We start from the raw sequence: 19124 nt of genomic DNA, 5'->3' as shown, positions 1-19124 counted from the left end.
CTAAGGTCAACTAATACTTGTATATAAGGTAATTATTGTACAGTTGACATCTTAAGTTAATGAAAATCTCTCCTTTTATTTACTCTTTCTCTTACTAGAAATTACTTCCTCTTACTTTTTCTCTCACTACAAACAACAAGCTTAAGCTTCATCAATGTCTTCCGTGTTTCCATTTCTCTGATTTCACAACTTACCTATTCTTCATTTCTTCCATGCGTTTCATTAGCTGAATGAGAGATTCCATGTACACAAACATTGAGAACTGTAGATCTTTTTTATAACAAAAGCCTAAAACGACAACTATAAAGTAAAAAAACAAAAATGTTACGACGTCATCTAATAAATCATGGAGGGAGTACTAGTTTAAACACCTACTTCTTTGCAATATTCAAGCAATTTTCTTTAAAGTCCCGGCATTACTTCATGAAACTTCATGATATACGCCTGCAAGAAGTACGGCTGCGCAGTTCTCAGCTATGAATTGATGATTTTACGACTGAATCACTGAACAATGTGATTAAGTATACGATTACTCCGTAAAGACAAAGGTTATCATCATTCTTTACTGATCATGCGATACGTGTTCTACACTTTAAGCTAGCTTTTTTTGGTGGGTTTTATCTTTACAATATATTGGTATCAGAGCTACAGCTACCCACTCCGTTTCCACCTTTGACAGTAACATCGATATTGTATTATTTGTCCAGACTGAAAAAATCTAGCGCCGACTGCACGTGACTTTGGTATGGCAATGAACACCCTAGGCTGGAAGGTTAGGTGCAGTCGTGCAGAGCATGATGGAATGTTACGGTTCACTGTAAGATGCAGGTCTTGGATTCTACATATGACGGCTTGATGTGGGGTTTATATCAGTATGAATTCATTCAAGAGTAAAAGTTCCGTTTTCCTAATTATATTAACCAACCGACATCAGTACATGTTAAAACAATCTTTGATTTACATGGAGGAAGCTCTAGTGAAAGCTGAAAACTTTGAGAGCCCGTCTTGAAGAAGAACCTGCGGGTTTCCCTGCTCCACCTGTGAACAATTTAATATAATTCAAAACACACATTAAAACCTTGCTTAGTTGACAGTAATATAAATATTTGACAAACAAGACTTGCAAGCGAGGAGAGGTGCACATAAGCAAGGGTGACCTAGGGAGACATGGGTGTACGCGTGCACCCTTTGATTCATTGGATTTACTATACCTTTCAAAATATGTGTGAGATTTTGAAAAAAGTAGTGAAGAATCTAGATTAACGGAGGGAGCGACTAGAGTTTTCCAAGGGAGGGGTGGGAAGGAGATGGTTATCCTTGCACGAAATAGAACTGGTAGTGGTATACTAGTACTTACCAGTCTTCCTTTCTCGAGAACTAATATATTATCCATGCTGAGCACAGTTGAAATCCGATGAGCAATAGTTATGACAGTTGTGCCTATGCATTCACTTGATATAACGTTTTGTAGTGTTGAAGCTGTATGAGTATCAATATTAGCCGTGCATTCATCCAAGCACAAAACCTGAAACATCAGAAACCATGTGTTCAGGATACTGCATGCCAAAGAAGCTTGCAACTCCAATAAATCAAGCATGATGCAATAGTATGGTTCAGTATGACTGTCCCTCTGTTCTATATAAGTCGTTCTCACATTTCAAGCAAATCGCTTATATCTCAATAAAATTTCAAAATTTATGAGTACATTTTATGAATTATACACAAATGAAAGCTGAAAGTCAAAGCATCTTCTTGGATGAAGGAAAGCGAGATGTATAAAAAACGGAGGGAGTATCAATTATGGAATGAAAAGCGTGATGTCACTGAAAAACATCCAGTTCTAACAGGGATATAGAAGCCAAATTAAGGAACAATTCAATATATGTACTAATGTAGTATTTGCCCAAACTATTCTTAATTTCTCAGCAGAGCTTACCTTGGAAGACTTGAGAAATGCACGTGCAAGGCAAAGAAGCTGCCGTTGGCCAACAGAAAATAACGCTTCGGATTCCTTTATTTGGGCATCAAGCCCCCCAGATGCCTGTACTTCTTCCTTAATGTGACATTGTTCTAAAACTTCCCAAAGTCTAACATCATCATGAACTCGGAAAGGATCTAAGTTATCCCTGCATGTGCAAAAACAGCAAGAAAAACAAAATCATGTTTTTAGCAAAGTTACTCATGAACACTAGACTGCTAAATCAGTATACTTTGATCAAGCTACTACTACACGCATGGTTTTAAATCAAGACTCTGACACCAAAAGACGACAACTTTGTAACAGTTTTGAGGATCACCGCAAGTTTTGAGGCAATATTGGCCACATTTAGCATGATTAAGCAGTGAGGGTGATACTGAGATTTAATATTATGGCTACAAGAGGCGTGCTACCAACGATGATTGATATTTCAAAATCGTAGAAACTATTACCTCAAAGATCCTTGAAATAAAAATGGACTCTGAGGAACAATGGCCAATCGTGTGCGAAGATCACCAGCAGGAATGTGATTGATATTTATATCATCGATTAATATGTATCCTCCACAAATTGGGCTGAGGCGAAAAATTGCATTGAGAATGGTTGATTTTCCAGCACCCGTTCTACCAACGATTCCAACCTGTTAAACAGTCAAAGCGTAAATGATACGAGTTGGTAAAAAAATAATATATATAATTAGTCTAGAACTCCAGACGCAAAGCATAAAGAGAAGCTGAGAAGCTTACCTTTGTTCCTCTTGCAATAGTAAAAGTCACATCGCATAATGCAGGAGGAAGAGTAGGTAAATATCTGAGGACAACATTGTGAAACTCAATTTGTCCTTGGAAAGGCCAACCTTCAGAGATGGCTAATGATCCACAGTTTTCTTCCTGAGGAATGTCCATATACTTCCAAGCAAAAAAAATAGAAATGCAAACATAAATTATAGATCAACTACAGAACATAAATAAAAAATAAAAATGTTCATATACTTCCATCCATGGTATGAATATCTGGGCCACGACATCCAATCACGAGGGAGTTATAGAAGTTTAGACAAAGATTAGGCCACAATGGCGATTCTGAGATCAAATCTCAAATCAAATTTTAATACTATGCTTTCAACTATTTTTTGATGAAACCTTACCTGGCCAACTCTTTCAACGGAAACCATTTCCTTCTCTGTTTCGGTGAAGCTAGATAAGAAACTTCCCAGTAAAGAAACAACTGGAGCAGCATAAGATAGTGCTAAGCCAACCTGTCAGTGGGAAGATGATCTCAGGCCCCTTGTTAACAATGTAAGGCCAATGTGCAAATTGTTCTGTTTAAAAATTTGTCAGGTTAATCAGAGAAAGCTTACCAGTCCTGGTGTGCCCAGACTAATAGGGAATTCTCCAAGAGAACCAACGACAGACATTAAGGCTATAAACAAGATGAGAAAAGCAGCCACCCACTGCAAAATACAATTGTTACTGAATGAAAAAGGCAGTTACATAGAATAACACCTACAAAACTGTGGTCATTTTATAATTATCAGAATGAAGACCAATATTTAACCATCCTCGCTTTTGTAAACAGAACTAATCAATTCCTCTGGGTTCCATTATGTGTAAGAGGGACAGAGAATTTCTATTTCCAATGGAGCCAAACACTATTATTCTATGATTCTGTAAAATGATGAAATAAAGCAAAATGGCTCGCTAACTGGCTGCTTTTCGTTTAATTGTGGAGCAACAGTCCTTCGGTTTAATTCTCTACGCAATTTTCATTTGGCCTTTCGGAAACCACCTCTTCGTGTTGCTCACATAGGGGTAAGACTGCGTACACCCGACTCCCCTCCCCTCCAATTATTTGCTGGAGCCCTTGAGGCCCTTGTTGTTACTCAGAAACTGAAAATCTGCCTGAGTTAAAGAGTTGATAATAGCAATACTGACCTGAAGTCGCAGTGAAAGCCACAAACTAGCTATTATTTCAGTATATGAGGTCTTCTGATACATTGCTACATGACTGGTAAATTTTGTGAAGAAGAAGTCCTGCAAACACAGTTTTCTAATTTAATTGGCAGTACAAAGTTGTCTATTTTGGTTTGATACTATAATTACAATAGCATAGACAGGGATTGAAATCTTAAATAATGTCTAGTACAAAGATATAAATTAACAGAATTGTGGATGTTACATAAGATACTCAAGAACATTTGGCGTGCAAATTGAATGGGCACTAAGGTGATTAGTTCAGATGCAACAAAGTAAAGCATGTTAAACAAATTTAAGTATATTACAATTGGGAGATGGAAGGGAATTAACACGTAGCCAAGCAGGTCTCACTTATAATGTAGTAAAATAAGTTTCAGCACTAGTGAATTGTTCTCTGTTTAAACACATACTTCGATCAACTATAAATTAAGTCATTAGTGACAAACCTCTGATTTAAATGCCCTTATGGTAGATGCTCCATCGAGTGTCTCTGTGAATGATGCATATATAGGGGAACGAGAAACACTGTCAAGCCTCCGCAATTCACGTGACGTCGACCTGTAGTAAAACTGCAGGAAGTAGGTTACATTTACTAGCGAGATTATCAGCAAAAATTGCAATCATGTTGATGGTCGTCAGATGCTGCTGCAAGTAAAATGGCAGTATTTCTACTAAGGGACCCGAATCAAAAGTCCATATAGCCAAACTTCTGTACAAGAGCTGAGCATCACTCATAATCTAAGAGTTTTCACAGGCCATAAAAAGGAGAGGGGGTGATGAGGGAGTCAAGTAGCATCACAAACAAGGACTTCAGTTGTTAGTCCCTCGGCATTAACAGGGAAGTGTCGTTTTTCTGAAGAAACTTTTGGATCACTGCACATTTAGAGGAGTTACACAAAAAAAAAATCATGTCTTCGGAATTTCGGATAGAAACACTGCTTTGTGGAAGACCATGAGAACTCAATTAACATTCACGCATAAAAATTACAGATGACTGCTAAATTTTCCCTACAGAGTCCAAGTACTTGTCCTGTGAAAAATGTGTACTTTTTTTTACGATGATTTTTAGATTAGGAGTGAAGCGTGAATTGAGGAATACCTGCAATCTCTTGTAAAGAAACCAAAATGGCAACAGCAGAAGCAGGAAAAAGATCTGCGCAAGTGTGTAAATCAGGTAAGAAATTAAGAGATATGAATTTTCAGAGTCAAAAGATAAATATGGCAATTGATAAATGAACCTGCACATATGACAAGATTATAGCAATCCCCAAAAGCCCGACAAAATTTGCAAGCAGAATGTTGAGAATGAATGGAAGAGAATCATCGATTGTATAAAGGTCTGAAGACAACCTACAAAGTAGATGTATCAGAAATCAAAGTATGGGCCTTAGATAATACCCAAAAGGAATGAAATGACACCTGTTAAGTATTCTTCCACGAGGTGTCCGATCAAAGAAGAGTACTGGTGAGTGGACAAGCCTATTAAGAAGTGCATCATGAACCTGGACTGCCGCTCTCAAACCACCAAAGGCAAATGAAAAAGCCCTCACCAACGTGAAGATCGAGTTAACCAAGCAGAAAACACTCAATATAACCTGAAACATAAAATGGTTTGGCCTTTAACAGATCATATAATACATATTTTCTAGTTGAAAGTTCTAAAAACACAAGGCTAGCAAGCCACACCCTTAAACATACAAAGAATACTGTTATTATATTAAATAAGAAAGTTTTCTTCTCACAGAGACTTTCTTGCGGAGCAACAGCAGAAGACTACGGACCAAGGTCAGTCATTTCATACAAGAAAACATGTTGACGCCAGACTACAGAAATTGATGGATCAATTCCTAGAAGAAAGCAGAAAGCATTTCATTGATGCAGGGCAACGTTTATTCCGCTGTACTTAACAGCTTCTCTCCATTGATTGTACTCCGCTGGCACACAGGACTTCATAACATGCCATTTATTCCCCTGGCTGGAAAGCTTGGCTCAACATTGGATTTGTTTGAAAATAGCTAAGTATGGCGTATGTGTTGGACAATAATGTGTTTATGGAATATGATAAACTAAGTTTCATGAATACATTATTGTCTGATATGTGCTAACTTATTGTCTAGACGAAGTTTAATAGTGGCAAGAAAAAAGATTAATAAGTTCAAGGCATGTAATAGCTGGAGACCAATTCTTTGTCCTTCACAGTTCACACCCCCCAAAATGCATATTCCCAGTTGGATGTGTTGTTCATTTTGTCACAAGATTGAGAAAGAAACGAGATCAATCTCTCCGAGATAAACAGAGACTTCCCAGGTCATGGTGAATTTGTTAAGAACAAGATAAACATGCAGTAGATTACACTTACAGAGACAAATGATTTCCATACTAAATTATGCTGTTAAAATATTTGCACACTTTTTACTAAAAAAACTGCCAAAGTACCAGGTAAAAGGTCATGGAATAACGTGATCTGTCACTCCCCGTTGTTGAATCAACCCAATATGATAGCCAAAGATCATTTCCATTTCGGGAAGCTTGCATCAGAACAGCAGAGATTAGAATAAGGGAGGCAACAAGCCGACCGGAAAAAGCAGCATACTTTCTGCAGAAAGTTGGACCACACAGGCACGCAAGTAAAACATTAATGAGAGACTGGTTAATCCAACAGCGCATAAGGACTAATATATACTTGCAATGAGTGGATAATGCACAAGCCCACCGATACCATGTGCTCAAATTCCACTTCCATGGCTCTGATACCATGTGAGAAGACCAACTCAACCAAACCTTAAGGTGATGGTTGAGGCCCAATCGATGGTCTAATACCCTTAACACTCCGCAAAGACTGAAAAAATAAAATATAAAAGATGGCTCACCCATAAACAGCCAGCTCCACCTTGCCTTCTTTCCTTTCCTCAAGGTCAACAATTTCCTCTGCTTTCTCAGCAATCTCTGAACCCTGTTTTCCTTGGTAATTAAGCGCTACTGTTTCACTATGAAAGTCCACATTTTTCTCACAACTCTGTACAAGCAGGAATGGACTTAGGGCTGTATGGACAGAGAACTCTGAAGATGATGCCAAATCAGCCGGGCTTCCAACTAGCTTCACACATCCTTTACTGAGAACCACAACTATATCTGCAGCAAATATGGCCTATGATAGACATATTATTGATCGAGGAAAAAGATTATGAGAATTCAACCTATTCATTATAAATTAGAAACATGCCCATTTAAAGACAAAACAGTAAAACACTAATTGCGTGTACTTCCATGTCTCAGATATGAAATTATTTTTCCAACATTAGTAGATATATATACGTTGAAGTGTAGGAATAGCAAGGGCACGTCAGGCAACTAAAAACATGATGACCAACAAAAAAGAGCAAGCCTACTAAAGATTTTCCAGTTAAATACCATGTTAACGCACACATTCAGGTAGTTCACAGTCACAGGCTCACAGCATATCTTACTCAGACAGTCAGACTCAGACAGAAGAATCCGACATGTGTGCGTGGACAAATGTCGAACTCTTCTGTTATACGAAATCCCGTATTTTTGGTTTAAAATCGAGTGTCCAATACTCCAATTGTCAGATTCATGTCAGTGTCACACACAGGTACCGAGGTAATATGTCAGAGTAACATACTTCACAACAAAGGGATATATTTTAAGTTACTACAAACATAGGCTTACCAAATTAGAAAAAAAAGAAAAAAAGCTTTTAATAAACGATTAATGCGATTCTGGCTGGCAACTTGGCACCCAGAACTTCTCATCATGAGGGAACTCCATGCAAGTATGCAACAATTGTAAGCAAAATTACCTTCAACTCCAAAAATCAGAAAGACAGTAATAGCTTAAAAGATATAGGAAAAACACATCAGTCATAGATACAGTCATATAACCATAGAAGGCCCATCATCTCAAGAGACATTGCATACGGCACAGAGAATAGCAACACAGTTAAGATCATTTTCTGGTGTTCTCTATAAAACTTACTTTTCAATAGGAACAAAAGATTTTTTTTTAAATACAGCAGGTATCAGTTGGAATTTATTAGTCAAAGAAACAAAAACAATTTTCTTGAGGAACTCTCAAGTCGAAGGATGATAGAAGAATACCTGAATGTAGTGGGTACACAAAACACGAGTCTGCCTGTTCATAAGAGGACCATGGATGGCTTTTTCCAATATGCATCGAGCAACTTGAGAATCCACCGCACTTAGAACGTCGTCAAGCAAAAATATATCAGACCCATGATAGATAGCCCTGCCAAAAGGATGACAGTATAGAATCCAAGTATATTGACGTCAGCTCTAGCATTCCTCAGAATTACATTCAGGAGTTAATAAAGGAAAAGCATCTACCTAGCCAGAGCAATACGAGCCTTCTGTCCACCTGACAAATTGGCCCCTTTTTCTCCCACATAAGCCAGATCACCTCCAGGCATCAGAGAGATATCAACATCCAGTGCACATGCCTGAAGCACATCCACATACCTATCAAGAAAATAGATCTCAAATGTTGGACACTGAGAAACTCATATTCGGCAAAATAAGCTAAAATTCAGATGGTTATGAGGTGAATAGGGTGACGGTAGAAAAGAAAATATGTGTGCTTTCCGAAAATTAATTAAATTTGCGAAGAACTAGAGAAACTGGGAAAGTATGGATCGCAACAAGACTAGAGTCAGCTAAGAATGTTTCACCTTTCTGGAATATATTCCTTCATTAAGAGTATGTTCTCGCGTACAGTGCCAGAAAGAATCCAAGGGACCTACAATTCCAGGGCTTGTTATACAGAAAGGACTGAGTTAATAAGAAGGGTTTCACAAAAGAGAAACTTCTTTGTGTAGTGTTATACCTGTGGCGCATATGCTATTGAGCCATATGAATGAGCCCAGCCTTCAATGACTTGCATCTCCCCCAGCACCGAGTTCAGGAGGGATGATTTGCCACAGCCAACCTGTATCATAGAGAATGGGTAAAACGTAAAACACGAATTCAAGAGTGGTGGTCTGAGAAGAGATAATCAAGTAAAATATTGTTAATAGGAAGGTTTGCCAATACATCACAGGTATCGAGCTTAGGTTGACACAGAATCAGCCTGGCTTCAGCCTTCAGCTCAACTCTATAACCACTCGGACAAACACATGAAATATGATGTTAACAGAGTAATGGCCTATTATTTATTGTGTGTTAATAGGAAGGTCCGCCAAAAAGAATCAGCCTGGCTTCAGCTCAACTCTATAACCACTCGGAGAAACACATGAAATATGATGTTAACAGACTAATGGCCTATTATTTAGTTTTTTTTTTGTGTGTGTGTGTGTGTGTGTGTGTCAGTGTGTGTGCGTGTGAGACCGTTCAAATTCTTAACAAGCGATAAAAAAAATACATGAGAAAAAAGTATGAGCGAATTTCTTATTATGTTACCTCTCCAATGATCACGACAAGGGAGCCTTTCGGAAGGCTAAGATTAATGTTATCCAACTTGAATTTTTCTTTTACATTGGTTTCACTTGACCAGGAAAAGCATGCATCATGAAAGATAACAGCTTTGTCTTCTAAGGCTTCGGCAGCCTGGTTACTCGAACATGATGAGGCCAAAATAGCAGCTTCTCTCTGATCTACTTTATGTTCAGGACAAGAAAGAAATCTGCTCAGACGCCTTGTTGATACAAAGGCCTATGTTGATGCAAGGTAAAATTACATCAGTCTTGAACTGACAAACTTTTAGCGAGCAGAAACTAAGAAAGATAGCAAGGAAACTCACATCAATCAACCCGTTAATGACCCAGGGAAATGAATTCAGAGGAGATATAAGAGTATTGAACAAAGCCACACAGGTAAAGACCTGGAAAAGGAATAATCAAGATATGGATCTCAGGAAAGACACTACTTCACAAGAGATTATCTTTCTATCTCCAACACACAATAAAACCACTGACAGTTTGCTCAAATTTCAAGAAATCACTCCTGTTGAGTTAGGATCCCATTTCACCATTGATTCTCAGAATTATACTTGAAATCAGAATCAAGAATGCAACATACACTAAGGGACTATCTGAGAAAAATCAGTAAAATACTCGGAAACTTTTTTGAAAAATTTACGATATTACTCTCTTTTACTTAGAAAGTTATGAAATGTCCAAAAGTTTTCCTTTTTGAGAAGTGGATGATTTCTGCCGACGTAACGAGGTTAGGTTTTGTGGAAGAAATAGTATTACATACACTAAAAAGGAGTACAATACCGTAGCAGCATCAAGCTCATGCCCCATCAATGCAAAGAGTCCAAACGTACACAGTGAGAAAAGAGTAGGAGTTGTTGCCCAGAAAAAGACACACCATGCATCCAGATACTTACGTGTCTGATCAGAAAAACAACCAAAATGATATAATTAAATCAGAAATGGAAAAAAGGTTTTTAATACAGACATCCAGGAACAACGTAGTTACATACAGATAAATGTGCAACTTCTGAATGTCTGGTCTCCATCACCCAGTTGGTGAAGAGAATCTCCCACCCATACATCTTCAATGTGCGAATATAAGTCAAAAGCTCACCAGTTTTCCTGATCCTGGCACAGAATAAAACATCTCTCTTAATAAAACTACAACAACAACAACAACAACATCAGAGCCTTAATCCCAAAATGATTTGGGGTCGGCTGACATGAATCATCCTTTAGAACCGTTCATGGGTGAACGCACACCTCAAAATGCGAAAAAAATAGGAAAGGCAAAAATGAAAAACAAAAGGGAGAGCGAAACATAATACAAAGTATTACAATTTAAGATACCATGAAATGAAACTATGACAGAATAATTCTGCCAGGGTCAAGTTGAATTATTTTGATCTTTCTGCTACCATGGAGAGCAGAACCATCAGCATCAATGAATTCCATCACAAAATATTACAATTTAAGATACCATGAAATGAAACCACGGAATATGTAGATCGGAAGAGGACAAGCTCTTAGAAACTGGAGAGAATTATAGTCACTTATGTTGTATATATGATAAACAGATAAAAGCAATGCCTACACCAGGATCCAAAGAAAGGCCAAGTACTACCCCACGAAGAGAGCTGATGAAAAGTCTAAACCAAGAAATCTTGTCATTCCATTTTAACTAATTGGCATCCCTGTGTAACCCGGACATCCAAAAGTAACATCACCAACTCACAAAATGAGACATGTAATGTGTTGTTCTCATTTCAACCCAAAGGCGTCAAACCAATACGAAGTATTTTACATCCACCTTGACAAAGAACTCGAATAAAACCTGACCTACTGCTTTCAATCAGCAAGGCTGCATCGGCAACATAGAGATGGCAATCTTTTTTAATAATAGAGAATATTGATTAAAAAGGCACCAAAAGGGTAACAGTGTAACACCCATGTTGGTCTTTCATCATAAATATTGCCGTGAAAGGAAATGACAGTTATCCAAGTTCCATTAATTAGCAAGGGTGAGGGTAATACGGGATATAATATAGACGGTCTTTGTTGATTCCCTTTGGAATCGCAGAGCTTAGAAGAGTTATAATATAGACTGCATTCTTGTTAAAAGGGGGATAATAGACCAGAAATGTGCTCCCCGATTACCGACCTTTCATCTTTCTGCTGCATCATTTTCTCAGTGGCACTGGCAATCAATTCGGCGATCCATTTATTAACTGCACCAGGAAAAGATCATGGCAGCTTTATATCATGAACCAATTTCAGAATGGCAAGGCACAGCTTGGAGTGGAGGTGACACTGAGCCAAAAGGAAAAGAAACAAGAAAGAAATTATACAGCGTCCTATGAGCAAGACAGGTAGTCTTCTACCCTAATGTAGAAGACATTACCGAGGACACCCTCATCTGCCATCATGTCCAGAATGGTTCTTCCAAAGTTTCAACATCAAACTACTATTTCTAGGAAGGCCTGTAATTCCGAATTCGAATAGATAGTAAACAGCTCAGTAATCTAAAAAAAAAATACTCCTAATAAATTGTCAAGCATTTATGAGTAGAGGCTTAGAATGATTGAGCACAATTTGAGTCAGCCTACTCATGGAGCAACTTCTTTAGTTCAGTCCCTATGAACATTTCCTGTATTTACTTATGCCACTCATTGGCCAAAAGTTCGAAAACCCCCTCCAAATAGGCAAACAATAACCAAGCACATGAACCATAATACTGTAGAATCCACAACAATAAAGCACCAAAAGAGAATAAGATATTTAGCAAGAGGCCACAGATAAACAGATCATACTAAACACGCACATTAGAGTGTCTAACCTCAATGTCTGGTGGAGAAAAACACTATTTTGAGTGATCTACGTACCTGGTATTAGCAAAATGGTGATCGAGATTCCAGAAAGAAAAGCAAACTTCACTTGCGTATACAAAAGATAAAGAGCAATCCCAATTTGCAAAGGCAAGCTGCAAGCAAAACAAAAGTTTTGAGGATATAAGCAAATATCATCCAATATTAAAAAAAATAAAAAATAAAGCTCAAATTTATCACTAAAGCAATAGCAAACATATGCATCAGCATTCATTTTATACTCAGAAAAGTATTACAGGTGAAGGGTGAAGAGATCCCCTAAACATTTTTTTTTAAATTTGGCAGATGAGACATTGACACTCATAGTTCAATTAAAGCAAAACATATTAGCTAAACAATGGTAGAAGCTCATAGCATTAAACCAAAGTTCCAACCGTTAACCATTACCTCCACATATCATGAAAACTGTTACACAAGTTGACAGTACGATCAGCATCGACAGACATGAATGTCTGAATTTCTCCTTCAGAAAATTTTGCTCTCTGTGCAAGAGTAATAGAAAGGCACTACAAAAACAAAGAAAAATTTGTCATAATAATTCAGCACAATGCATAAATTTAGTGACCAAGAAAATTTAACACCCAACACTATTGAAGAGATTTTTCTTTGGTTTCATCTTCACAAGCCTAAATGCCTAATAATAAAGAACATCATACAGAAAACATAGAAGGTTTTCCAAAATATGAAAACGAAATGACTGAGGTCTGCTTAAATCTAACAAGAACCCTTGAAATAGATTATAACAAAATATGAACTTTCAAAGGTTTTCCAAATTGGACGAGATCAATGAAAAAGGAAAAAGATTAACCAAGGCAAACAAACACTATTGAAACAAAAATATGACAACTCTTTTATATACATTCATACTGTCATTGAATTACTTAAACAACTATTGTTATAAAGAGCAATGAAAAAGTTGCAGTCACCTTCTGGTATATGACCGTCATAATACCAGATCGGAGCTTCAACTTTAACACAGAAAGTCGATAAGTATATTGTGTATCAAGGACTGACCTGCAAGTTCAAAAGAGACATTACAAACATCATCTGAAACATGCAAAATAGTGAAGACTGCTTCGAGCTTTATTATCACATTCAAAACAAATGAGATAACAAGCAGAATGTAATCGGAAATAACTAAATACTTACTAAGAACCTCCACCCCTACCCCTCTCAAATCCCAATCCCTCCAGGCTCCAGCCTCCTCATTCCAGCACCAAGTATACAAAATAACCACACAACTAGATATCTGTTGCTTGACATACAACAAACAAGCATTGGCCTTGTACCACATTACCTCATCCTGATATGACTTCTGTAGTAATTAAATAGCCTTCTAACTAGAGAACTTGTTTATTAATAAGGAGTATAATTTTATAATTACTCACTCAAGCTCATTTTGACAGTTCTCGTTTACAGACATATCTAGAGTCTTGGCAGGTAAAGAACTGAATATGCAGTTTGATACATTGTAATAGCATAATGATGACAACTGTAATGAAGAAAACAGGAACAACGAAACTAAATTTGCAATTTGAAAATGAGTATATACTTTAGAACAGATGTTAAGCCCATGGCGATTGCGAGAAAATAGCCGTCCATGCCTCCAGAACCTAGAGGGAAACAGCTGAAATTAAGAACGGAATACAAGAACAAAGGAACTTAGGGGCACAGGTTCCAAGGGTGGAAGAGATTAAATTCAACCAAGTACTAACAGAAACTAATATAATCAAAATATAGCCAAAATTTTCGCTAAAACGAGAACGGAATACAAAAGAAGAATAAATGCAAGTTGTATTTTTGTAATTTTCTAAACAATGTGCATGAGATTTTAATATCCTCATTAATTTCCCAAACCACTCAGTTACTTATGGTGTACACAAATACCACTTACATTTTGTTCCTAATGTAGTGAAGGCTAAATATTTTAGGACTATAAAAATGATAAAACAGAAAAGGAAAATGTTTTCCTTCTATCGTTTGTGCGATGGAGTGAAATCACGACTCCATGAATTTCCACCATGACTCGCCATTTCACTAAAAGTCTCTTCTTATAATAATTTTTTTTTGCTCAAGGGTGAATAATACCCGCTAAGTTCGACGACCATTGCCTGTTGGTATCATTCACCCACTAAACAAGATCTTATATGGCAAGAACATTTTGGTGAAATGGTGAGTCAAGGTAGAGATTTGTTGGGGAATGATGGCACTCCATTCCACCAATGAACAAGTTGAAAACCTTTTTTTGTTTTACCATCTATATCTCCTCGTAAATTTAGAATATCTACATTAAGAACACAATCTAGGAGAGGTACTTTCTGTGTCATTTGAGAAATTAGTTCAATCGGGTGTTATGAATACCTTGTCCACTGTCAAAGTATCAAGACATTACAATTACAGCAAAAATAAAAATCTCTCTTTCCAACTTTGTTATTTCATTTTTATTACAGTTGAAATGTTTGGCGATATTTTTACCGTCTTTATAAATATATATGGATCTTTGGTTAACTTGTATTGTTTTTGTACTAGAATCCCTACAAGAACAAAAATAACAAAAGAAATAAAGGTGGGGGGTTCATGTAAGGCTGCATTTAGACGGGGCAACCATTAGTCAGTTGAAAAACTTTTGGAAGAAACAATTTTTATAGAAACTTGAATTATTGCATTTCATGGCCACAGTTTCATTAGATACCAGGTAATATTTTGAGGACATTGCAAGTTTCCGGCATGCATGAAATAGATAAAGGTTGAAATGGGATTGATGGAGAGGAATAATCATAGAATCCTCCTTAAACAACAATCCTGGGGTTGTTCATTACTATCCAGACCAAAAATAGCAGTAAATTGTACTCTGGACAATCCCTACGGCAGAACTTTAGACCAAATCCTCCCTACAAGTCCTCAATTTAGAGTACAAGTAACTAAATTCAAAGCATAGCAGCAATTAATAAGTTGGATAACCTTGTTGAAGAAAGCGAATTAACTTATTCAGAAGCAATGGCCCCGCAAACCCAATGCAATCATTCAGCACCTGCCCAATACATTATAAAACATCAAGGAAGAAGCAAATCGATCATCTAAGACAAGAAAGAACAGGCGTCTACTATCTACCATCTATAACTATCTCCTGAATCCGGACACCTCCCTCTCAATGTCATTCATCGCAGCTATAAAAACATAAAGAGGACAAACTTGATGGGGTTTTTCGTTATTAAGTTAACATATATTATACAGAACTTCCATTTCCGTTGAAAAAAAAAGAGCTGAACACAATAGCATTGACAATTTAAAAATAAAATGGGTTTTCACTTTTAACCCGGAAAAATGGTTCGTGATATTTATTTAAGACACAGCTCCTACAAAAGTCCACATACCACACACATTCTACATGCACAAAGATATCGTGAAAAAGACGAGATAACAGGTCCCAGATTAATTATGAACCCCAATTCTTTTCACAAGCCTATAACTTCATTCAAGCAAATAAGAGAGCACGAGCGCTATGCAATCACCACCTACTACAATGTATACAACAGCGAAGTTGGATGCAATTGAGGAGCCAGATTCACTAACAAATTTCTAAATCCAACAATCCTTTCACGTCCCCCCTCCCTTCCAACAGAGACTCTCGACACTGCACGCCTGACATTGGCCATTTAAGGGCAGATTATGTCGAAATGTCAGTACACATAAAACTTTGCCTAACATCCTTTTTGTCAAACAGAAATATGTAATCTAGTGTGGAATTTCTAAAAAGTTTGCAAAATTATCTTTCTTCAGTTCCTCGTAGTATAAATTTAAAAAACATACATGTCAATGACAAGGGATAAAACATTGAAACGTAATTTCTATGGTGTTATAAGGAGAATCAAGAGGCAAAAATAAAGAATCGTGACATTTTTGCAATTGAAAGTAATAAGATGCTGTAGTAGACAGAACCACCTTTAACAGGCCTAGGCGGAAGTATGGCCATCCATATGCTGAACAGATTGCCCTGAAAAATGATGGGTTATCGGAATTATCCATAACCTGAGACCGCCAACTTGACTGCAATGTCTTATGACACGAAGAAGGATCCATATCAGGTGGCAAATCGAGTAGTTCTCCAAAGTCAAGCTGTTTTGTTACACCTTTATCCATTATAGGCTTGATATTGTTGAATGTCATGTGCGTCCAAATGGTAGCAGTTCCCTTTCACCAACAAAGAAACATGAAACCAAAATTAAACAAACAAACCAATGACCAAATGAAACTGCAAGTAAGCACTAGAAGAGGGAAAATGGAAACATAATACCAAGACAAAATCACAACAGTACTCGGTAAGTGACTATCACACTACCTTAGGGTACAACTTAAATGATAATTTCTCGCCAAAACGCTGAAAAACTTTTGAAAACTAACTGTTGCAGAAGGCACACATATTGATACAAAAATTGAAACCAACAGATAAGTGTTTCTTACAGGATTCTTAGGTTGACCTTCCTCGAGATCATGTGACAGCAGAGGATCCTCCAAATCATTATTCATCCTGTTAGTGAGTAGAGCCCACAGAAAATGTAACTGGGACATAATCACAACAATACGATTATGAACAAATACACTAATGTCTAAACACCAACAGATGCCAACCTTAAATGGACACTGAATAAATACTACGCTACACAGTGTTCGTATATAATAAAACTTACTTTTAAGAATGCTCTCGTCCGTGCCTCAATACCAATGTCAGAAAAAGGTGGTAAAACAGCAAGCATGGATATATAGAACACAGCAATTCAAAGTAGTCATGGAGCAAATGAAAGTGGATGAAATGCACCAAATGTGAACCACTGATTACTTCAGGCCATTAGTCTTGCATCCTAAACATCCTAAGCACATTAACCCTCTTTCAAAAGGTTTTCGACTTGTTTGACTCTCTTTCTTTTCTTCACTACTACTACTACTTTTTCTTTCTTTTTATGTTTTCCTCTTCTCTGTCTTTTTTACCTTTTTTCTGAGTTTCATTTTTGAACCAAGACTTTCTTGTTGGTGTTGACATATCAGATTGAGGGAATAATTGCCATTCAAAATCTACACTTGTTATAAACTAATGGTGGTTAATGCCTGTTAGAATAAGTCTGCCTAGATTAGAAATAGTTTATACTAATTCCAAATGCTGCATCCACTAGGGAAATGACCAACTCTTTAAGACACTTCAAAGCCCGCAGAACAAATTCACTATTAAAAAAATACTCCGTAATACACTGCGTTATAAATATCAAATGAATACATAAAAACGGAGACTTCACTCTCTGCGCATCAATCATCATGAGGTGATTCACTTTTAACAAACAATAGAGATATTCCCTCAGACTTGATCGACCAAAAACATAAATAATTACTGCAACATAAGGTAAACCAGAAATTCCTCGGTGATAGCACTCGAAGAATAGACTGAAATTCCATAGTTTGGCAATACAGCTATGTTACTCAAATATGCAAGTGTTGGACTCTCCAAGACAAATTTTGACACAAGGGGACACTGTCCTAAAACGAGGATACAGTATAGTAACACATTTTCAAAACAGAAAATTAATTGAAGTTTTAAAATATTTGGATTTTTTAAAATGAAATGGAGACATTTTCGAAACAAAAGGCTTAGACATTTCTTCATGTAATATTATCTATGCAAAGTAGTGTGGACAGGTTAGTATTGGGTACAGATTCCATACCCATATGTTTGAGAGTCATGTCAGTTACCGGTATGGCACAAAAACTGAAAAGCCGAACTAACATCAAAACAACCAGTGAACAACTTACAAGAGCTAATTTACATATCAGTAAGTCTTCTGTAAAATTGTTACAAGCATACAACACAGTAGTTGCCAAGCAATTCGCGTATAGCATGAAATTGAGCCATTGTAAAACCCTTGAAATCAATTCGACATCCTAGAACATGTTGCACACTCAAATGACGAGGAACAAGTCAACAATTCTTAGGTACTGATATACAATTAATTTAAGCTAAACTAAATCTTACAGATAATTCACAAAATCTCATTTGAGACCGTCTTAAACTTAATACATACGGAGTACTACCTACTATGTGAAATTGCGAATGCCGTTTATAATAACTATACTCCGTATTTTTAAGTTTTAAGATTGACTAGAGATAAATATCTAAAGCTGCAATTAATTTCCAAAATTAAGGTAAACAAGACAACAGAAATCAACACGTAAAACTCTTGAATAACATTCCAGAATTCATCAGGAAAAAAAAAATTAAAAAAAAATTAAAAAAAATACCTGCGTTCGTCTGCTATCACTTCGCAATTTCGCAATTACAGCAAACCTGAAAGCACAAAACGATGAATTAAAGCACAAAACGATCAAATTCAGTAAATTTTACGTCGAAAAAACAAATTAATTAATACTCCACATTAATTTGCAATAATTTTTGCGAAAAACAACGTACACTGATTGAGAAAAGGGGAATTAGGTTGACGATGATGAGTTGATCAAGGTAAGAGAGAAGAGTGAAGTAGTGTGAATGAATGTGTGAGGGAAGATGAAAAAGTAGAGTGCAAAAAAAAGCGGGAGGTTTTAAAGAGCGGTGCACGCACCTGCATGCACTACTTTACTGTTTCCTTTCTTTTTTTACTTAGTGCGGGCGTCGTCACTTCATGTGGTCTCACTGGGTTCCCACTACAAAGTTAGTGAAGTGAGATTGAGACGGTCTCACAATAGATTAAATACAATGGGGGTAAAGCCTGATTGGATTAGTTTCGATTTCAAATCGCTTTAAGTTATACGAGTACAACTATTAGAGTCTATTAAATTAAATTTGGATCGAGTTA

General features: G+C 36.8%; 1 protein-coding gene across 3 annotated transcripts; it reads right to left on the bottom strand.

Moving 5' to 3' along the window:
* Positions 1 to 858: 858 nt before the first annotated feature.
* On the bottom strand, positions 859 to 18872 carry LOC141648151 (ABC transporter C family member 13). 3 transcript variants are annotated; one of them, XM_074456633.1, is made up of 32 exons: positions 18743 to 18845; positions 18574 to 18619; positions 16750 to 16848; positions 16231 to 16479; positions 15250 to 15319; positions 13841 to 13901; positions 13215 to 13302; positions 12676 to 12794; positions 12286 to 12383; positions 11565 to 11631; positions 10414 to 10531; positions 10205 to 10321; positions 9727 to 9807; positions 9387 to 9638; positions 8815 to 8916; positions 8660 to 8727; positions 8319 to 8450; positions 8073 to 8220; positions 6825 to 7102; positions 6391 to 6550; positions 5374 to 5549; positions 5193 to 5304; positions 5054 to 5107; positions 4401 to 4523; positions 3913 to 4011; positions 3339 to 3431; positions 3126 to 3236; positions 2725 to 2886; positions 2431 to 2618; positions 1937 to 2126; positions 1358 to 1525; positions 859 to 1038 (listed from the first exon to the last, which is right to left on the bottom strand). In XM_074456633.1, exons 3-32 carry the CDS (start codon positions 16813 to 16815, stop codon positions 958 to 960), a joined length of 3831 nt encoding a protein of 1276 aa, XP_074312734.1. In that variant the 5' UTR covers positions 16816 to 16848; positions 18574 to 18619; positions 18743 to 18845; the 3' UTR covers positions 859 to 957. The 3 variants fall into 3 exon arrangements, with proteins under 3 accessions (XP_074312734.1, XP_074312736.1, XP_074312735.1); XM_074456635.1 differs by having other exon boundaries at positions 16750 to 16816; positions 18743 to 18830; XM_074456634.1 differs by having other exon boundaries at positions 18574 to 18872.
* Positions 18873 to 19124: the final 252 nt, after the last annotated feature.

This window comes from Silene latifolia, chromosome 3 (assembly GCF_048544455.1).
Source record: "Silene latifolia isolate original U9 population chromosome 3, ASM4854445v1, whole genome shotgun sequence".
Taxonomy (NCBI): domain Eukaryota; kingdom Viridiplantae; phylum Streptophyta; class Magnoliopsida; order Caryophyllales; family Caryophyllaceae; genus Silene; species Silene latifolia.
Note: the sequence above shows the minus strand (reverse complement) of the source record. Positions and strands in the feature narration are given on the sequence as shown.